The 22057-nt window shown below is 39.4% G+C and overlaps 1 protein-coding gene across 6 annotated transcripts in view; it reads left to right on the top strand.

Annotated features, from left to right (window-relative positions):
* PPP3CA (protein phosphatase 3 catalytic subunit alpha) overlaps window positions 1-22057 on the top strand; it is a 309291-nt gene that overhangs the window by 158400 nt on the left and 128834 nt on the right. Inside the window, exon 1 of one of the 6 annotated variants that reach the window (XM_078069000.1) lies at window positions 16691-16828. The exons of 4 other annotated variants lie outside the window; for them this stretch is intronic. In XM_078069000.1, coding sequence (XP_077925126.1) covers window positions 16729-16828 — 100 coding nt within the window. In that variant the 5' untranslated portion in view covers window positions 16691-16728. Of the gene's footprint in view, window positions 1-16690; window positions 16829-22057 lie in introns of those variants that run through there. One more of the 6 variants, XM_078068999.1, reaches the window with a different exon arrangement.

Genomic DNA, 22057 nt, shown 5'->3' with positions numbered 1-22057 from the left:
ATGAGAGGGGAGAGGGTCGGAGGGAGAAGCAGGCTCCCCGCTGAGCAAGGAGCTGATGCGGGACTGCATCCGGGACTCAATCCAGGACTCCAGGATCGTGACCTGAGCCGAAGGCAGTTGCTTAACCAACTGAGCCACCCAGGGGCCCTGATTGGTTATATTTTAAATAAAAATATATTGCTATAATGCAAGGGGGCCAGACAGAACAATAGTGCTTAGCATATTTGGGGCACAGAGTTTATCTATACAGTTTTTTCTAAGTGAAAATCTTCATAGTACTTTTCTTTTACAAGCTCTCTGAGAGTGGACTGTATAGAAAGCTATGGCTGGGACAGTTTATAAAGGGGAAAAAAAAAGGGAAGACTGAGATCAATATTATCTGTAAGTGAATTGTTTGGTAATGAATGGAGTATTAGATTAAGAGTAGCTGAGCCGTAGTCCTTCAGTACTTGTGTGTCATGAACGAGTCAGTAATCATCTATTGACGTCAGTAAACATGTAACACCATCCAGAGGAAACATTTGACGGTCATTACACTTACATCGTAATTACCACAAACAGATATTTTGCTTTAAGATGCAGTGTACCCTGTCCTTTTCAGTTTGCCATAAATCGGTACTTTTCACAAATAGTGTTTAAGCAGCCCTGGTAAGGTGATGTCTGTAGTTGTTTTCTTCTTTCCTTTTTTTTTTTTAAGATTTTATTTATTTGTTGTCGGAGAGAGTGAGAGAGAGCGCGCGCGTGCACGCGCACACACACAAGCAGGCAGAGGGGCAGAGGGAGGGGGAGAAGCAGGCTTCCCGCTGAGCAGGGAGCCTGATTCGGGACTCGATCCCAGGATCCCGGGATCATGCCCTGAGCCGAAGGCGGACCGACTGAGCCACCCAGACATCCCATCTGTAGTTGTTTTCATAGGAAGATAAAAATCCCTAAAATTATTATCCTTAAAACCTGAAAGTTATCCCTTGGAGTAATAATATTCTGATTGGTTTGGAGAAGGTTGAAATATATTAATATATTGTAATCAATATTACCATGGCTTGAAGAGAAGTAGTGTTTCAGATAATACCGGAATTCTCCAGCTGAGGAAAGAGCATTCTTCCTGGGTATCTCCAGGGAAAAATGTAGGTGCCCTTCCTTTTGTCTAGCCGGATTATATTTGTGTTTCCAGTCTCATCTCATGTTACATTTTCTCACTGAAGTGTCCCTAATCATTTCAAACTCCATTGATTTTATTTTCTTGTGGGCCAGTAATGTTTATAGGTTTTAATGGACATTCCTAAATACTGGTCACAGACTGGTTCTGGTTTGTGACAAAGTTTTTGTTGGTCCAGACTGAAATTATCTTTTTCAATTTAGTAAGAATGCTTTCTTTTTGTATGTGAAACTATGGTGATAGTAGATGGTAATTGTTTTTTTATAGCTTTTTGGTGAACAAATTAATGGCTTATTTTGTTGCAAGGTTAATATTTAAATTCTTGTTTTTTCCCGATTACTGTTATAAACACTGTACTTTCTAACTCGTAGTTTTCACACAGTCCTATGCAGGAAGTACTGTTATCAGCTCCATTTTACAAATGAAGAAACTGAAGCTCAGTGGGGTATCATATCTAAGTTTACCCATCTAGAAGGTGCCAGAACTGGTATTAAAGCCCAGACAGCTCAACTGCATCTATTCCCGTTTTATTTGGGTGTAGAAGTGGACTCTACAGGTCCATGGAATCATTAATTCTGCGAGTAATCATATAGCGTGGCATTTAACAATATTGTACTGATTTTTTAAAATTGTTTCATGCTGTTATCCTATTAAATGTTAACATCTGAGGATATAGATCTTGTGTTATGGTTTTGTGGATGTTCCTCTATTTCAAAATAAATTTAATGTAAATGCAGTGCTGATTTGCACATAGTAAATTATGAAAATAATATAATGGAAGCATACAGGCACCTCTAAAACAGAGTACACATCCCTGTATGTGTGTGGATGTGTCTGTTTCTGTGTGTGTCAGTGTAATCATTTAAATGAGCGTTATCTTTTTATTCTGTTCTTTTCTCCTCAATAGCTATTTGGTTTTTTGTGTCTTAAGTGGAGGACTTTAGACATACAAGATGCTGGATAAATAAAATAGATGAACTTATCAGAAGTCGCTTCTTATAGAAAAATCTGTGGTTTAATTAGTGGATCAGTAAGGGGAAAATAATATTAAATTTTGAGGCCGCTGCTTTACCACTATTTAAAATGACCATCTGGGCAAAGAAAATGTATTATTTAAAATATTAAATACTTTCATGCACATATTCTTGCCAATGTTAATATATATTCCATGAGAGATGACCTTTAGGCAATTCAGTCCTGGCTTGGTTTTTGTCTGGGGGTCAGATAGCTTGTCCTTCTACTACTTTATCCAGCTCTCCACCAGCATCACTGAGTGAGCATTGTCTCATGAAATAATGTGAAAGTCCATGGAGAGGTTTGGGACATGAGTCTATCTGTTGAAGGGGTAAAACAAAAAACACAAAAAAATCACACAAAAAAACCCAAGAACTATCAAAAGTTCAATGTTCATTTTTTAATATTAAACACTGAAAATCAGGAAATGTTACACATATGTTTATTATATGTTTATTATTAAATGTTTTATATATATTTACTTATTTATTTATTCTTAGAGATATATATATATATAGCTCCAAAAGTAAATTACAAACTGGTAACAGGTCTCCCTTAAGTTGCTTTTATCATATGAAAATAACATTTCTCATAAAATGTGGTTTGTAGAAATAGGATTTTATGGATTATATGACAATAGAAAAAAACCAACAAACAAACCCCACATCCAGGGGATAATCAAATCTTTTTCAGAGATTTTCATGAAACAACACCGTATTTTAACATTCTGAACAAAATTTAAATTCCTGCTATCATTTGGTCACTTTTTGACTGCAGTTTGGTGTATAAAATGCTTCCCTGTAATTAATTTCTGTTCATAGTTGATATTGTGGTCCATGTGTTGCCAGTTTTAGACATAGCAGCATTGTTTCATTCTGTACCTTAAGATATCTAAGGTTTGGACACCAAGGCTTTTGAACTTCAACTTCATGAGAGTCTTATATGTAGGCAAAAAGAAACTTGACCTCTTTTTCTCTTTCTTTAAGCTTTTCTTAATTTTTTTTTCTAATGCTGTCTCCTGAATTATTCTCTTTCTTGTTTACAGTGGACAAAGCCCTGTGAAAGAGTAAAATGCAGATTAATGGGAAGGACAACTGTAGATAAAAATTAAGGAAAGATAAATTTTTTTTTAAATTAACATATAATGTATTATTTGTTTCAGGGGTACAGGTCTGTGATTCATCAGTCTTACACAATTCACAGTGCTCACCATAGCACATACCCTCCCCAATGTCTATCACCCAGCCACCCCTTCCATCCCACCCCTCTCCATGCCAGCAACCCTCAATTTGTTTCCTGAGATTAAGAGTCTATTATGGTTTGTCTCCCTCTCTGGTTTCATCTTGTTTCATTTTTCCCTCCCTTCCGCTATGATCCTGACTTGTTTCTCAAATTCCTTGTATCAGTGAGATCATATGATACTCGAGGAAAGATAAAATTATTAACCAGACTTTCTTTTTCTGATATGGCTCCATTTGTACTTTTTTTTTTTTTTAAATAATAATTGATGTCAAGATCACTGTTTGATTTACAGTGCCTTTCTTTTCAGATTCATGTTCTTTGTTATATTCACGACAGTATTATTGTTGTGTTCGTTGGATTTTGTGATTAATGTCAGACATTTTGATATTAAAAAATTGATTTGGAATTCATGAATTTGATTCCTTTTCAGAAACGCAGTTGTTGACGTGATCTCCACCTGTGCTCTCTGATTTGAGATGCCATCTGGTGGTACGCATTCGATACACCGAGTTGTGCTTTTCACTGCTGTCAGAGTCTTTATCCTTCATTGCTTATGAAGGTGAATATTTGTTGAAATGACTTGCAAAGACATCTGTCTCCATTTCAAACAAAGGATCTTTTGTACCTTACTTTCTGTTTTCTCAAAGTAATATGCCTGTGTGCTTTGGTCTTTATTAGCATAATCTGATTCTTTCTTAAAAAAACATTGAAAATCAGGCTCTGATTTTAGGAACTTAATTGAGCTCACAGAAATTTGTAGATATTCAGCATCTCCTTTAAGATCCTAATTACATAAGTTTTTCATTTCATTTTTAAATGGTAAATCTGATTGGGCATTTGGATATCATGTGATGAATAGGAGATTACCAGAGAATCATAAACATGAAACAAATTACTCGTTTAAAATTCTCTTCCTCATGTTTTAAACATTAAAGGCCAGTTCCTTCAAAGGTGGACCTTAGCTTAATCTTTTTTTTTTTTTTCTAAAGATTTTATTTATTTATTTGACAGACAGAGACACAGCGAGAGAGGGAACACAAGCAGGGGGAGTGGGAGAGGGAGAAGCAGGCTTCCCACCGAGCAGGGAGCCCGATGCGGGGCTCGATCCCAGGACCCTGAGATCACGACCTGAGCCAAAGGCAGACGCTTAACGGCTGAGCCACCCAGGCGCCCTGACCTTAGCTTAATCTTAACGACTGCTTTCGTTGCCTTCTTCAAGAGATAACCTGGTGATACTTATTAAATATATATCAAAGCTGGGTGGAAATTTGGAAAGTTAATTGTCTGCATTATTGATATGAAATATCCATTCCACTTGAGAACCTGAACTGAGGAAATGTCAAAAAAATGAGTTTTTGTTTTGTTTCGTTTTTTTTGGCTCTTTCAAATTATTTGTGGCTGGTTAGCTTAGTTTATTGAGGGCATGGCGGCAGTGAGGCAATTTCTAGATTCTTTCCCCTCTGTGGGCTGTTCAGCATTCTCAGATTATACTCAGACTTCTGGTTCAGCCAGTTAATCTGCGGGGGCGGGGGGAGGGAAGAAAGAGAAAGAAAAGAAAAGAAAAAAAAGATGGAATGAAAAGAGGTGAGAAAAGGAAGCGTGATTTAATCTCTGCTGTGCCGGTCACCTGAGGTCCATCTAAGGACAGTGCCATTGCCTAATGACCACGTGACAATAATTTTACTTTCACCCTCTGTGGTATCAGGGTTAAAAATTATGGACTTCTAAATTCGCATTCTGGATCTGCAGTTTTCTAGCTGTGTACCATTGGGCAGCTTATTTCACCTCTGGAAACCCCAGCTTCCTGGTCTTTGAAGAGATGAGGTGTTAGTCTCATGCCTGTCACTCCCAAAACGTGAAATGCTGCAGCCATAGCACTTAGACCAGGCGCCCAGTAAAGAGTAGCTGCGTTGTTATTGCTACAACCGTTCTTGTCATGGCTGTTACTGTTGTTGCACAGCTAATATTCCAGCCATCAGTTCTCTTCCACTCTTGGGTGATTGGAAGCCCAGAGAGCTTTTAACCGTGAATCCGGGTTTTATAGCAGACATCACACTTGTCCTTTTATGGAATAGGTCAATACTGAGAGGGCTGTGGAATGAAGGAGGGAGCAGACAGGTCCTCGTGCCGACAGCTTCCCACCGCTCATCCTTTCTAAACTGCAAATGAGTTTCAATTTTAATTAAAGAAAAATAAATTTTTTATTTGTGGACATTTTTCATGCAGATGGTACCTCAGAAAGAGGTTGTGATTTCAAACCTCACCCTGGGCGTAGAAAGTAATAAAAATAAATAAATAAATAAACTTTATTTAAAAAAAAGAGGGAATGAAAAAAATTAAAATTTCACATGCCTGTGAAATGTGAGCTATTAAGTTATCTTTTAAAATTGGAAGTAATTCAAATATGGGAGGGTGGGTCTTGCTCAGGGCGTCCTGCGTCAAGTGATAATTCTCCATATTTGACAGCTGAATATCATTCTGATGCAAACACATTTTCATTTCAGATTTGAGTGATTGACTTTTTAAATAATAATTCATGCAACTACCAATGAAGTGTACATTATCTAGATTTTTTTTTTTTACATTATCTGGATTTTACATTTCCCATGTAATATGCAACTGTAGATTGCTCTCTGACGTTTAAATCAGATAAATGTGACTGAGATTTCCAGTGATTTTTTGTTTGTTTGTTTGTTTTTTGTTTGTTTTCTTCCATCGGCCACCCTAGGGCCAAAAATCAATGATAAATGGTATTTGTCTTATGTGTATGTGTAAGTCATTGTATGCTACACATAAGACAAATACCATACATTGACACATTAAGATGATTCAAATATTTTTAAGGTTTTCATTTATTGAACATTTACGCTGGTACAAACACTGTGCTAAATACATACATACAATGGTGTCGAATTTCAAGCATCAAGTTGCAAATCCTAGAATGGTTTAGAAAGTCTTGAGTGTTCGTTGTCCATAAATGTCTTCAGTCTCATCTAATACCTGTTTCCCTCATTATCTCTATTTCCTGTGACCTGTCTACAAAGGCATTCTTTCACTTCAGCTCTTTTCAGGTCCTTGAACATACCACCTTCCCTTTCAATAAGAGACTTAGCACATGCTGTTCCTTCTTTCTAGAATTTCCCTCACCCCATACACACATCCAATAATCTTGAATAGTCAGATTTCAGCTTAAACGTCACTTTGTTAGTCTTCAGGGAAGCCTTCCCTGACTAGCCCCTACAGTACCATGTACTATTTCTTCAAAATATTTATCATAGTAATAATATTATGTTATTTGTGTGACCATTCTATTGAGCTTTCTCTTCCTCACTAGACTATCAATTTCATGAGGGCTGACCCCTTGTCTACTTTTGCCCACCATTTTATCCTTATCATGTAGCATAGTGACTGCCTCATGGTAGACATTCATTAATATTTGTTAAATGAAGTGATGCATGCATAACCTCAATTTATAAAGTTTATAATATTCCTTATGACCACACATACCATGTGTTGATACCATGTGTCAAAGAGAACCAGAGCCAGACATCAGTTAAAGTGGTAAAAAAAATAAAAAAATAAAAACAGATTTAATTCCTAAACTATTGCAAAGGGGAAAAGAGACCAGTAGAGAGCTGAGCTCAGTTCAGAATACAAGGACAAGTGGGAATTGATAGCCAAAGAGCGGGGCAAGGAGATTTGTGGATGGAAAATTACTAAGAGAAGATATCAAGGGTACGGAGATTCTTGCTAAAGGCAGACCAGGGTGATCAGATATCAAGGATAGGGGATTCTTGCCACCACTGAACAGGCAAGCTAAAGACAGGGTCCAAAGGATGAGGCCTGGAGGAAAAGAAGGCTCAGAGGAGCCTGTCTAAAGTTTGGTCAGAGAGAGAATCTTTGTGAGTGCCTCCTCTTGTTCAAGGAGAGAAGACACATTCTTTTTCCCTCTCAACAACATAAGTCCATTTTTCATTCGGTCACTAAGGACTGAATGTTCATCAGGGACCAGCTGAATCATCTGTTGAGACTTGGTAACAATTGCTCTGCTTTGTTAACCTGGAGACATTTAGTAAGAGAGATACCTATGAACATAAACAGAAAGGCAGAGATTAGAGGCCGAATCAATCTATATGCCCAATATCATAGGCCTTCATGGGTCTACCAGAAGTCCTAGAACCTGTCATCTTTCCTCAGTTGTGTCAGCGCCGTGGCAGCAATGCAAGGAATTTCTTCATTTGTCTCTGGCACCTTCCTGATTATGACAAAGACATGAGTTAGATTAGTGCGACAAAAGTGCAGCAGTCAGTTCGACTCCATATCCAGAGTGATACAGTCATTGAGGACAGTGTACTGGGTTTCTCGTAATTAGCAAGTCATAGATTCAAGGCCAGTAGTGATGTTGTCCAAGAACACGGCGAACTGCTTCAACAATGAATATGACTCTGTTATTGAATCAAACTTCTTCAAACAGGTGATGAATTCTTTCAACCAGGCGATGAATTCTATCCAAAAGGTGACAAACCTTTCCCCAAAAGTAATGAGGTTGTGGATGGAACTTAGGCCCAATTCTGTAGCTGTATTTTCTAAATCATCTCTACAGGAATTGAGATCACCTACAAGGGAACCTATGATGTCCTGGGCACCTCTTTGGTTGCTACAGTGAGAGAGAGGAGAACTGAAAGAAGTGGGTCCTTATTTTAGAGGTAGTTCAAGAAAGGAAGAAAATTGTGGAGGATTAGGTATAATGAAGAGATTGGGAAAACTGGCAGGTTAGCAAGATCTGGTCCAGTCGGCTGGTGGCAGCCAATAGTCTTGGCTTCCACCGACAGAGTTAAGAATCATCAGGAGCTAGTCAGGAGTCATAGAAATAATTATCTCTTAGCTGAGGGTGACTAGAGAATGCAGATTTTGGGGGTGGGGAAAAGATTTGTCAGAGATAGTTCATGTGTAGTTGGGTTGGACCTGAGGAATCAGGCCAGGAAGGCTAATGGGGACCTTTCCATTGAGATGAAGAATGTCAGAGGGACCGGTCTCAGCTTGGGAGCCTTATGTTGCATTTAGTGATGGCTAGGTAAGTGTAATGACAAATGCCCATTTCAAGAAAGGGACTGGTTGTAAAATTATGATGGAAATAGCCATGACCCTTGCAAAGATACACTGGAATAGGTTTGAGGGTTGACTCATGATGGGTAATTGTCCAGTTTAGAATGATGGAGGGAATGGGAAGAAGTGTTATAGCAGAGCAAGCATTATGATTGATGAAAGGAATCTGGGAAGAGTCAGATGTGCCCACTGGAAAGGGAGCAGCGTACTAACAGTCTGTCCAGTAGAGGTCAATAGACAGTGTGACTGTATTTGTCTGGTAGAATGAATTATTTTAAGGGTCAGTTAATGATCATGATTTTAAATACATTTTTAAAAATGTAAACATTAGCTTTCTTTTCAACCAGATTTTGATTTTCTGTTTAAGTAAGACTTAATGCGAAAGCTGTTAAATCTTCACCATACTACTGGCAAAAAATAAAACTTGAACATTTGTGTAGAAAGTAAAACTGAAATGGAGCATGGATGTGCTCACCTTTGTGTTCCAGGTTTGGTTTTTTCCCCCAGTAACCTCTACATGGTGTATGTAATGGGAGCGCTGTCAGGATGGGGCTCTGCCGCCTAGTGGCAAGATCATTGGCTTTGGAATCAGACAGACATAGGTTTTAATCCTGCTGCTGACAAGTTACCTCTTACATCTCTCTTCTTTTACTCATCTTGCAGATGATCAAAATAATTTTTACCTTACACTGCTGTGAAACTTGAGGTAACGTAAGAAAAGTTCCTCACACAATACCTGAGGTGTGGTAGGATCTCGGTGAATGAAAGTTATCGTTCATTACCATTAACATTGATGCATACACACTCAGACTCCCAAACCTTCAAACGTGGGGTGCCTGGGTGGCTCAGTTGGTTGAGCATCTGCCTTCGGCTCAGGTCATGATCTCCAGGTCCTAGGATGGAGCCGGGAGTCAGGCTCCCTGCTCAGCAGGGAGTCTGTTTCTCCCTCTCCCTCTGCCTCTCCCCCTGCTTGTTCTCTCTCTCTCAAATGAATAAATAAAATCTTAAAAAAAAAAATAAAGAAACATCAAACATTTGCTGATTTATTCAGTGCTAAATTCCTATTTGCCCTTTTGGTACGAATCAGAATTCATCAAAATAATTCATGATCGAAAATTCAAAAATTCCACTCAGAGAATTTATATAAACTGTTTCCTTGTTTTGTTTGGTGTGCTTTCTTATTCCCTGCTTTCTCCTTTTCGTCTGACTCACAGATGAGTTACTTGACGTTTGTTTTGGTTCCGGGTGGAAGGATAGTTGTTTTGTTTAGGATCTTCTTGTCATTATTATACTGAAAGAATACCTTTTTTCTGAGCGTAACAGGAAAAGGAAGATAAAAATAATGATACCAGTGAAAACGATTGTCCAGAAGCGGTGAGAAAGAGTACACATTGTGAATCAGGAATCCAGGGAGGTGGTGCCCGTCAGACAACAATTTCTTCCTGCGATTCATGAGGTTATTCGCCATGATCTCAAAGCCCCTTTTAGTGTTGATTCTATGAGTGTATTTCTTACTCCAAGTACATGTTACAGGACTTCAAAGTGAATATCTTGATTAGATACTTCATTAACCTTATCAGGACTTCCTCCTGCCACCCTTTCAAAACATCTCTGTGTCAAAGCAACAGATAACCTCAGCTTTTGTTACTGTGTGATCTTGCTTCCCACCATATGATGGTTTCCTGACCATTTCAGAACCACTGGTTTTATTTTTGTGAGTTCTTCAATATCCAGAATGACTTCTGTCATTAGCAACATCATCTGTGTTATAGCTGAAGCTTCCCTGCCCTTCCCCACGTGGCATTTCTTTTTTCTTTAAAACATAGAAGGGTTCCTTCACCAAAATACTTTCTCTTCTTTAAGTATATGCTCTTTATGCTTTTCTAATATAAGTAACAAGTAAATCGGCTGCTTTTTAATTTGAATGATTTTTGGTAGCTGTATTAAAAAAAGCATCGTGAAAAGGGAAGGGATTTGTGAATTTTAAGTAATATATTCTGATATATCACCATGACATAATGAGAAATATATATTTGGTTCCCACCCCCAGTTTCTGACACAGAGCTCCTAAAACCCATGTAACTTCCTGAGTCATGGGAGTTACAGGAGTATCTCACGCAGCCCTGCTAAATACCTTGGAGTTTCCTGGGTGATAGGAGCATCTTTTGTTGTAATGAGGCAACTCTGAGTGGGCTCCTGGACGGCTTCAGGGTGGGTGTGGGTCACCAGAAAGACCAAGCTATGATTAGAAGCTTGGAACTTTCAGCTCAACCCCCATCTTCTAGGGAGGGGAGAGGGACAGGAGATTGAGTTAATAATCTATCATGTCTGTGTGATGAAGCATCCATAAAAATGTCTACATTATGGGGTTTGGAGAGCTTCTGGGCTTGTGGACACAAGCACATGCCAAGAGGGCAGTGCACCGCAACTCTACAAGAACAGAAGCTCCTGCACTTGGGATCCTTCCTTACCTTGTCACATGCCTCTTCCTCTGGCTGTTCATCTGTATCCTTTATAATATTCATTCTGATAAACCAGTAAATATAAGTAAATGTTTCTCTGAGTCTGTGCCCAGCAAATTATTGAGTGAGGTGGGAGGAAGGGTGTTGTGGGAACTCCCAACTTTGTAACCAAGTGTGGCAAAAATGTGGGACCCTGGGGTTGGAAATTGGTTGGTGTGGAGGAAAAGCCCAATGCATATGGTGCCAGAAGTTATGTAAGTAGAGAAACAGTGCTCCTTTAATCATATAGCTACTGATGTTTTTTTGGATGTTGACCTCTCTTGCTGCATTTTGTTGTTATTTATTTTTTTAAAGGTGGAGGGATTTTTATAGTGGTTGTATATTTTAAAAGTAATAACTTAATGAACACTTTCTTTATTCCTCTAAGGGTTAACAATTTGCTCATATATCTGATTGCTGGCCCTATCAATCCCTATTATTAAATTCTTGACTTTGAAAAAATATGTGAATTTTTTTTCCCTGTGATTATTTACCTGCTGTGAACAGTCATCTTAATTTTGTTTTTGGAAGAGATTTAGAGATCACTTCAGCTACCAGCCTCACGGATCAGGAAACCGAAGGGCACTGGTCTGGCAAGGTCACTTCCTGCTTGTTAGTGCTGAGGCAGGCCCAGAACCCCTGTCCCCTCCTCAATGTCCCACTGCCCTTCTTTGTTCTGTCACCTGTTTGCTTCTGAAGAACGATGGAGAACGTTGGTAGTTTTACTTCTGCAGCATGTTCAGTGCTACTTTTGCCCTTCAATTTCTATTGTCTTTATTAGAATTGGATGTACATTTATATACATTTAGTGTATTTTAACAGTTGTTCTTAGTGGTAGATTTGAGTTTTTCTACTCTTTCCTAGCCTGTAGATCACATATTAACTCACTTTTCCCTACTAACCTTTAAATAGAGTAAGCCCTTAATGTCCTTCTCATTTTGTCCTTGACCTGGATCTTTCTTCTGCTTCATACATCATGGTTGGCAGCATGGCACAGGTAATGACCTGCCAGGCGTGATGTTTGTCCATTCCATGACTATCCTTATTTAACTGCTGGAAATGTTTCCCTCATCTTCCCCCATGATTACCTTTAAATGTCTTCAGACTTGAGAAAGTTGGGTTTTGTGGAGACCGCATAATGCTAGTGGGAGTCTACCACAGATCTCCATTCTCTGTTTCCTGTGGAAAATGGAAAAAATAGAATGTTTTAGTTTCCCAAACTTACTGCACGGTGTGGTAGAATCAACCTCATTCATTCTATTTGTGCCTAAAGAGCAAACAACATTTTGCCCCTCTCCTGCTGAGGTTTCTTCCTGGCCAGCTCTGGCAATTTGAAAATAGAAAGTAGAAAGTGTTTCATACACCAATGACCATTACTTCCCAGTTTCTTCCTTCTCATCTAGCTTTCGGCGCAGACTCAGGCATATGCATCTTTTAGTATTGTGTACAGCTGCGGAATCATAAAGTACTCGATGTGTGCGTGCCATAGACAGCTTGAACAACTTTTGGGCTCCTCCAATACTCCTTCTTTAGCAAACATGCAAATAGAATCGTAAAAAAGTACTAAATCTGGAGGGAACATTAGGGATAAAAACAACTCAAGTAGTATAGTGGGAAGAATGGTGGACTGCTCGGTAATCAGCTGGGATAACCTTGGAGCCAGGTGCCTCACCCCTGTGCGTCAGTTTTCTCTTGAGAAAAGGAGCCAGACGGCAAGGTGCAAGAATTACCTGGACATCGCTTCTTTTATTCACTGAAAATTAGTTGTTACGGTTTCCTAGGAGTCTGCCACAGACGGGCTCCTAAATCCCAATTTTAGCTATCACTTTGAGGGCTCCCTTTATTTCTCAGAAGGAAGGCTTTCCTCCTCTGTAGGCCCCTGCTGATTTGCGCAGCTTCGAAAACAAGGGTAGCCTTAGACCAGCTTCTTCTCAGAATTCTTTATTTCCTGTGTTCAGGCTGTGTTTTAATCTTCGCTTCCAGGGCATTCCCAATTTCCGTTTCTTCCATCGTTGTGGATTTCTTAGACCTTTTTCATGTCTCCCAATATCTTCCAGGGCTTTAAATCTGGCCCTAGCTCTCCACTCCCATTTCACAAATAACACCCCTTCTCAGGCCGTAGGGTACAGCTGCGTCACCTCCAGGCCCTGTCACCTCTCAGCTCTGTGGCTGGTCATTCGGGTTTTGTACACTGTCTGTGCTTCAGTGTGAAGCTCACAGAATTGTTATGGGGATTAAATGAATTAGAATCTGTAAAGATCTTCAAGCACAGCGGGGCACGTAGTAAGTGCTATGTGATTACCGGCTATCTTAATGTGACTGCAGGCGATGTTCCCTCCCCCCACCCCACTATTCTTCTTGGCCCACTGAGGGTCTCCTCTCCCTAGACTTAGAATGCTTGTCTGTTGATGTTATTTTAGATCAAGAAGTAGACATTAGCTGGCGCCCATCGGCTTCCCTTACATACTTCAAATTATGTCTAAGCTCATAGTTAGATTTGAGCACGCAGACTTTATGTTCGTCCTAAAAGTCATTCTTACAATACTTAGGGTTTTCACATGTTGTTGGAAGGAAATGCTGTACTTAATTCAAGAAAATGCTTTAGAAAAGATTTAAGCCAGATTACCAGAATACATAAATACCAAAGGATATTTAAGTTTCTTTTTAGAAAATCAAACACACCTAAAGACTTGACTCTTCGGTGATTTATTCCCCAACCCTAACTAATTTTGTGTTATTTTAGTGGAAAAAGTTAATCCACCAGATAGTTTGGTTGCTTCACTTTCTTAAAAAGAAATCTTTTCAGGTTCATATTTTAAAAGAGTTAATATTAAACAAGTCATGCTGAAAGAAGCCAACCTTATTGCTGAAAACATAAGTATTTAATAGAGTCATAAAATATCAGAAAAGCTTAAAAACTTAGAGATCATTCAATTCAGCGATTTCCAAACTGTTTAACGACCCAAGTCTTTTTTAATGAACTCTTGTACAAAACTTAAAATATAAAACCGAGAGGCCCTGGTTAACAAAAAGATGATTGCCTCCCTTCCTTGTGACCAGACAAAGACCATACAGAAACAGAGTTGAGAAATGCCAGCTCAGCTAAACTTCTCCTTCAGCCCTGGAAGAAACTGAGGCTGAAAGAGGTTTGTCCCATTGCAAGGACATTCAGCTATTAACAGATGAACTGGAGGTAGAAGTCAGTGGCCTTAACTCCTATATAAGCATAATTTCCCTACTTCATTTCATTTCTATCCTATGAAATTATTGTTACAGTTATTTATAGTATTTTGGAGTATTATGTTTGGGATATGTTTTACAGCTGCGACGTTGGGGTTGGATTGGTTTAGGTTCAAATTCTGGGTCTGCCCATTTTGTCACTTAAATAACTTAAAGTCTCAGCACCTTATCTTACAGATAAGATTTTCTTTCTCTGAAGGAGGAGTGATACTAATGGTGTATACCTCCCTGGGTTTTTGTAATGCTATCACATAAATAAATGTTATCTTATTATTAGCATTGATGTGGTTGTTGTTCATATTACTATATTCAGTTAGCTAATTAATAAACCAGAAATTACTTTGGAAAATTAAAATTAAGCTTAATTAAATTAAGTTAAATTAAATTGGGTAAAAATCCTCTTCAAACTGTTATTTAAAACTTACGCTCATAGGAGGTTGTCCTCTTCATATGTGTACCCATAACTGTATCTGTATCTGTATTGGTGTCCTATCTGTATCTGTATCGGTACCCTATCTGTATCTGTATCGGTACCCTATCTGTATCTGTATCGGTACCCTATCTGTATCTGTATCGGTACCCTATCTGTATCTGTATCGGTACCCTATCTGTATCTGTATCGGTACCCTATCTGTATCTGTATCGGTACCCTATCTGTATCTGTATCGGTGTCCTATCTGTATCTGTATCGGTACCCTATCTGTATCTGTATCGGTACCCTATCTGTATCTGTATCGGTACCCTATCTGTATCTGTATTGGTACCCTATCTGTATCTGTATCGGTGTCCTATCTGTATCTGTATTGGTGTCCTATCTGTATCTGTATCGGTACCCTATCTGTATCTGTATCGGTGTCCTATCTGTATCTGTATCGGTACCCTATCTGTATCTGTATCGGTACCCTATCTGTATCTGTATCGGTACCCTATCTGTATCTGTATCGGTACCCTATCTGTATCTGTATTGGTGTCCTATCTGTATCTGTATCGGTGTCCTATCTGTATCTGTATCGGTGTCCTATCTGTATCTGTATCGGTGTCCTATCTGTATCTGTATCGGTGTCCTATCTGTATCTGTATTGGTGTCCTATCTGTATCTGTATTGGTGTCCTATCTGTATCTGTATCGGTGTCCTATCTGTATCTGTATCGGTACCCTATCTGTATCTGTATCGGTGTCCTATCTGTATCTGTATCGGTGTCCTATCTGTATCTGTATCGGTGTCCTATCTGTATCTGTATTGGTACCCTATCTGTATCTGTATCGGTGTCCTATCTGTATCTGTATCGGTGTCCTATCTGTATCTGTATCGGTGTCCTATCTGTATCTGTATCGGTGTCCTATCTGTATCTGTATTGGTGTCCTATCTGTATCTGTATCGGTGTCCTATCTGTATCTGTATCGGTACCCTATCTGTATCTGTATTGGTACCCTATCTGTATCTGTATCGGTGTCCTATCTGTATCTGTATCGGTGTCCTATCTGTATCTGTATCGGTGTCCTATCTGTATCTGTATCGGTGTCCTATCTGTATCTGTATCGGTGTCCTATCTGTATCTGTATCGGTGTCCTATCTGTATCTGTATCGGTACCCTATCTGTATCTGTATCGGTACCCTATCTGTATCTGTATCGGTACCCTATCTGTATCTGTATCGGTACCCTATCTGTATCTGTATCGGTACCCTATCTGTATCTGTATCGGTACCCTATCTGTATCTGTATCGGTACCCTATCTGTATCTGTATCGGTGTCCTATCTGTATCTGTATCGGTGTCCTATCTGTATCTGTATCGGTGTCCTATCTGTATCTGTATCGGTGTCCTATCTGTATCTGTATCGGTGTCCTATCTGTATCTGTATCGGTGTCCTATCTGTATCTGTATCGGTGTCCTATCTGTATCTGTATCGGTGTCCTATCTGTATCTGTATCGGTACCCTATCTGTATCTGTATCTCTATAAATTCTGACATCACTGCCTTTCCTGGTGCATAAGAATAGGCGTGTGGTGTAAATATAACAATGTTGTTTTTCAGCTGTTGATAAAAATGTAGACGGTTGAAGCTGTATATAACTGTGGAAATCACTTAGTGTTTCATTTTACTGTTGCAAAAAATAAGCCCGCTAAAATTTGGATTTTTTCCCTTAGCACATCGGGTTTGCAAAAACTTATACATCCAAGCACTGCCTTCTCCCTCCTACCACAGGCTAAATAAACACTCTGCCCACCACACATCCATGTATTACTCATTGCGATGTAATTGGGCCTATGGGACATTTTTCGCATAACACCTACCATCACCCCACTGCCCCCTGCAAAAAAAACACAAAAAACAAAACACCCAACAGAGAAAAGTTCAGTTCCTTTAATCCCGAAAAGCCACTGTCAGGGCCCAGGATCCATCCTCAGCATCTCAGCCACGTTCTTGTGCTGGCCTGCTGGCTCTGCTCCTATACTAAGGAGGCAGACATGGTGGTGGAGGGGAGTCTGAGCCGGAAAGTGCGTGTATGGAGCTCAGGGTGTACATGGATTAATCACAGATCTGGGAATGCTGATTTTAAATGTCCAGGTAAGGATGCCCCAGCACAAAGAAATCTAATGTGTAGCTAGCTATGTAGCAAATTGATTTCCTTCATCTGAATGGTGATAATAAAACAGTTCTGCGATTTCATAAACCTTTTTTATAGGCTCGTTATGAAATGGATTAAAGTGATGCCATGGTTTTTACAAAGAAGGAGAACTTAGAGATGTATGTTTAACATGTCTCATGGGAATGAGAAAGTAAATGAATTCCTGGTGTAAGTTAGAGTCTGTCCTGGTTTAAAGATTAAATCCGCTCCCCTTTGCATTAGTGAACTAGGTGATTTCACAGAAGTGGGTCCAAGCCTCCTAAGATTCACTGTGGAAGGGGTCACATGGCTTAGAAAGAATCTGAAACGGTGAAGGGAGATGGCCCCTTTAAAGATTTTAAAGGGAAGGGGAAGTGGGAATAACACTGTAGGGCTGTTTAGTCACCCGGGAACTGGGATGAACAGTGTGTTAGTCACAGTGCTAGGCACTCTTACACGTGTTTTCATATTTAAGGCCTTTAACGGCACTGCAATTTAACAATAAATTTAGTACCAACTCCAGAGCAGGCACTGTTTTAAGTGTTTGGAACCTGTGAATAAAAGGCAAGATCAGTATATACCTCTCTTTATAAACGAGAGAGCCAAAGCTCAAGGGTGTTAAGCATCTTGCCTCACGCCACAGATAGGAGTGTCAGAAATGGGATTTGAACACACGTCTCTGAGTCCATGGTTCAGGTTTGGGAAAGACAGCATGAATGACCAGGCACGCTCTCGTTGAGTGCTTTTGCCTCCAAAATACAGCTGATAAAACCTCTGCCGCCTAGCTCCTGGGTTTATTGTGAGAATCAAGTAGTCTTCTGGATGTGGTGGGTTTTACTCTCTCCCTGCTTGTCTCCCGCTGTTCTCTTCTGATACTTGGGTAGAGCATTATTAATATTCTGAGTTAAGTCTGTGTGCAAGTATGACTCCTCCAGTGGAAAATGCACATCTGTCATTCTTTCATGCAGTCAGTCGGTCAACAGGTATTTATGGAGTGCTGCCGTGCATCAGGCACTATGCTAAATATGGGGGTGCCATGGTAAATGAGAGACATGTTTATTTTCATGTGATCCTTATATCCTAGCAGAGATGGGTTACAGAAATTATACAGATGTTTATATTTGTGCTAAAGTTACGGAGGAAAAAGAGAGACACATCTGTCCTCTTAAACCTGCACCTAATTCATTTACTAAACGAATTAGTAAATAGATGAATAGTTAGAATAAATTAGAATAGTTAGAATAGTTAGAATAAATTCCACAGAGTGGCAACTGAGCACAGGCACTTTGTGCCATCATGCCGGGGTTCAGAACCCAGTCCTGCTGCTTACAGAGCTTTGGGACCTTATCCAAGTTACTCAGCCTCCCCATGTTCCAGGTCCCTGCAGAATAGAAATAATCATAGTTATTGTAAGGGCTGAATGAAGGAATATCAAGAAATAATTTCGAAGTGCGCAAGACAGACAGTAAGTGCAAAGCTTTAGCTATCATTATTATTATTACTACTATTATCATGTCGTAGAACTTTTCAGGAAATTCTTTTACCCATAGCGTTCACTTCTGCCTTTAACCTTCTAAGAGTTTGTTAAAAGGATTGTTATATAGTTGGCATCAGAACCAACTGTAAGGCTTTAAAGAATACACATATTCAGCCCTGTTGTAGGATATTCTTATTCAGTAAGTCTAGATATAGCTCTGCATTTCAAAAGCTTCACAGATGACCCTGATTCACACCCCAAGGTAAAAACTGATCATTTTAAAATGACACAGAAAGGAGATTACACACATGGCAGAGCAGGAGTGTTAACTCCGGACAGACACCCAAGGACTTTGCTTTGTGTACCTGTCCTTGTGTGAGTATTGAAAAATGTGATTGGTAAACAAAAGAGATAACTAAGAATTCCTGTAGACACTAGTTGTTCTTTTTTCCAAATGGCCTTTAATTTTAATACTTTTTCAAAATACCAAAATAATTTATCAATTGCCCAAATAAGTTTGACAAGCCTAGAATGTGAACTCCTGGGAAATAAGAATTTTTGTCCGTGTCACTAATGTACTGATGTATTGGCATATAGTAGATGCTCAATAAATAAGAGTTGAAATGAATTGAGTACATTTTTAAAATTAACGATGTTTTGAAAGAGATAAGAAGGATAAATTATAGGCTGGGTCAGGATTTTCCTTTTTTTCTTTCTTTCTTTCAAGATTCTTTTCTTTCTTTCAAGATTTTTTCTAAGATTCCTTCTTTCTTTCTTTCTTTCTTTCTTTCAAGACTCCTTTCTTTCTTTCTTTCTTTCTTTCTTTCTTTCTTTCTTTCTTTCTTTCTTTCTTTCTTTTTCCTTCCTTCCTTCCTTCCTTCCTTCCTTCCTTCCTTCCTTCCTTCCTTCCTTCCTCCCTTCCTTTCTTCCTTTCTTTCTTTCTTTCTTTCTGGTGGGGCCAGAGAGAGTCTAAGGAGACGCTGAGCATGGAGCCCAATGCGGGGTTCAATCCCACGATCTGAGATTCCAACCTGAGCCAAAACCAAGAGTCGGATGCTTAACTGACTGGGCCACCCAGGTGCCCTCAGCCAGGGCTTTCTAGTGAGTGTAAATGAAATATATATTGATTATTATATAATTTTCTGAATAAAGTCCTGGTATAGATAAATCTAAGGTGCAGAGACAGAGCTGCTAGGTGTGAAGTTGATTCGAGCATGGTGGACATTTTTGGCAAATATAAAATTCTCATTCTTCTTATACCTCTCACCTCACCCCCTGGTGCTCTTTCTTGGATCTTAGCTCCTTTCCAATTAGCTAGCTTCTATTTAATTACTTGAATTAACAAATAAAATATTTATTGCTTTTGTTTTTAAATTCTGGCTAATGTTCTGTGTTTGTTGCGTGGTTGACTGTGGCTTGACAACTATCAGGAAGAATTACAGCGCTGAGGGTCAGGGAGATTAAAGCTGAACATCTCAGGTACTTTGCAGTGGGTTCTGGCTTTTGATCTCCATGAGTGATTTTCAATAAGAAGTAGGAGGATATATTTTTCCTTTTTTCTATGTAGCTTTATATAATCAAGGGGGGAAATAATGTCTTGAGGCTTTAAATAACTGAGATTTTGTGTGATTTGTTTTAAGGCCACTATTCTTTTGTGATTTCAGTCAGTAATCCAGAAATCGTAAATTTTTCTCTGTGGCTAATTTAAGGTATCTCGGGGTATCCTGTGTTATGGCTCTTAATTGGGCTGTGATGAGGATGATGCAGGTAAGAAAATGATAGAAAATAAATTCTGGATTTTACAAGGAAAATTACACAAATGTGGGAAATGAGCCAAACAGTTTGGGCCTGCCTTCTAATACACTGCCTCAATTTAAAACATGCCACATGGCTCTCCCTGTAAAGTGAACAGTCTTTTTCTCTTCAGAATCAACAATGACTCCCCAAATTTAAGAGGATAAAAATCACCAGGGTGACTTGTAAACATGGCTTTTAAATGGTTTCTGAATCAACATTTCTTAAAGGTGCTTTTTATGGGTTGCTTTAGTGTTGCCAAGTCATCCCATATGAGAGGCAGCATTGAAAATGGTGTTTCCTGCTTCTGGTAGATAGCACTTGCATGATCAATCCCTGCTTTCTAGCAGTTTATCATCAAACGCTGAAAACAGATGATATTCACATATAGCAAGGTAAAGATCATCAAATCCATATGTAGGCATTTGGTAACTATCTCTTCGTACATGACACATCTTTGTAAGCCTGTTTTCAGTTTATATTGATCTCAAAGGATATTTAGCATATGTGTGCCATGACCGTGATTGCTTTTCAACTTTAGTATGAAAGTCGGAGGCTGATGGATGCTCCCTAGGGCTGCCGCGTGTGCTTGGGCAGGTGTGCCTGTCATGACTTGGCAGCTAGGGAACAGCGCCCCCTGCAATACCGTAGGGCACAACCTGCGTGGTCCTGTGTAGTAGCTCTGGGCATGAACTCCATTCATTCTCCTCTTCACCGCTTATTGAGCACCCTCTCTAGGCACAGTGCTAAATCGTGTAGAAAGTTATGAATGATAAATTTCACTCAACAGCTCTATTAGGATCTAGGTAAAATATTCAGTTTCCTACATTGCCTATACATGCCCATCTCATACCAGACACTCAGTTTCATCTTCCGTGAAGCCTGGTTGTTGATCCTCATGTCTAGCTATAATTGCTTAGCTGCTTATCTGTGGTTCCTTATTGTAATTACTTATCCTTGTGGAAAAGTCAGTATCGCAATTTCCTGTTTGCAGTTCTTCTTAAAGTCTACATTGTTTCATTTAATGCATATTATCAATCACCCAGCAAATAAGTGTAAAGGGGGAAAATAGAATTATCAAGAATTAGTTCCCACGGTTCATCATTGCCTTATCAGGCTAAGGTAGTAGATTTGGTAGATGGATCATTGTTTCTGTTATAAGCAAATATAGCAAATACAGAAGACCTGTAAATATCTAATATTGTATTAAATGATTTTACTTGCTAGACATGCGGATAGGATGACATAGCTCCTAAAAATCAATTTCCGAAGGGTGGTATCTGTGGTCTTACAGGTAAGACTCAGTTTTCCAGTACTTGAACATATTTTTTGCCATCATCCAAATTTTAGTCCTTCTCTCATTGGACTCTATGGCAAGTTGACACTCTCTCTCCCTTGCAATACTTTCTTCACTTGGTTTTGAGGATCCCACATGCTCCTGTTTCTTCCTTAGCTCTTGCCACTTTTCTTTGTCTCCTTGGTGCTTCTCCTGCCGCTTAGAGTGTCCTAGGGTTTAGTCCTTGGACTGCTTCTCTTTACGTGCACTCTCTTTGGACATCTTGTCTGCTCTCTTGCTTTCAAAACCATCCTCAGTCTGATGCTTCCTAGGTATCTGCATCTCTGGCCCCGTCCGTTCCTCTGAGTCCGGGCTCCCATTTCTCAGTACCTGCTTACCTCTGTTTGTCTGCGCAAGAGACATCTCGAATCTAAACATGTCCAGAACCATGCCCCTGACCTTTCCTCTTAAATCTGCTCTTTCTACTGTCCTTTCTCATGGTACACAGCAACTGTGCTCTTGACATCTGTCTTTCTTTCACATCCCATGCGGATTCTCTCTGAAAATCCTTATGGCTCTGCCTTTAAAGTGTGCCCCAAATTTGTGCACATCTTATCCCCACTGCCTCTGCCCAGGCCTGGG

Source organism: Halichoerus grypus, chromosome 3 (assembly GCF_964656455.1).
Source record: "Halichoerus grypus chromosome 3, mHalGry1.hap1.1, whole genome shotgun sequence".
Taxonomy (NCBI): Eukaryota; Metazoa; Chordata; class Mammalia; order Carnivora; family Phocidae; genus Halichoerus; species Halichoerus grypus.
Note: the sequence above shows the minus strand (reverse complement) of the source record. Positions and strands in the feature narration are given on the sequence as shown.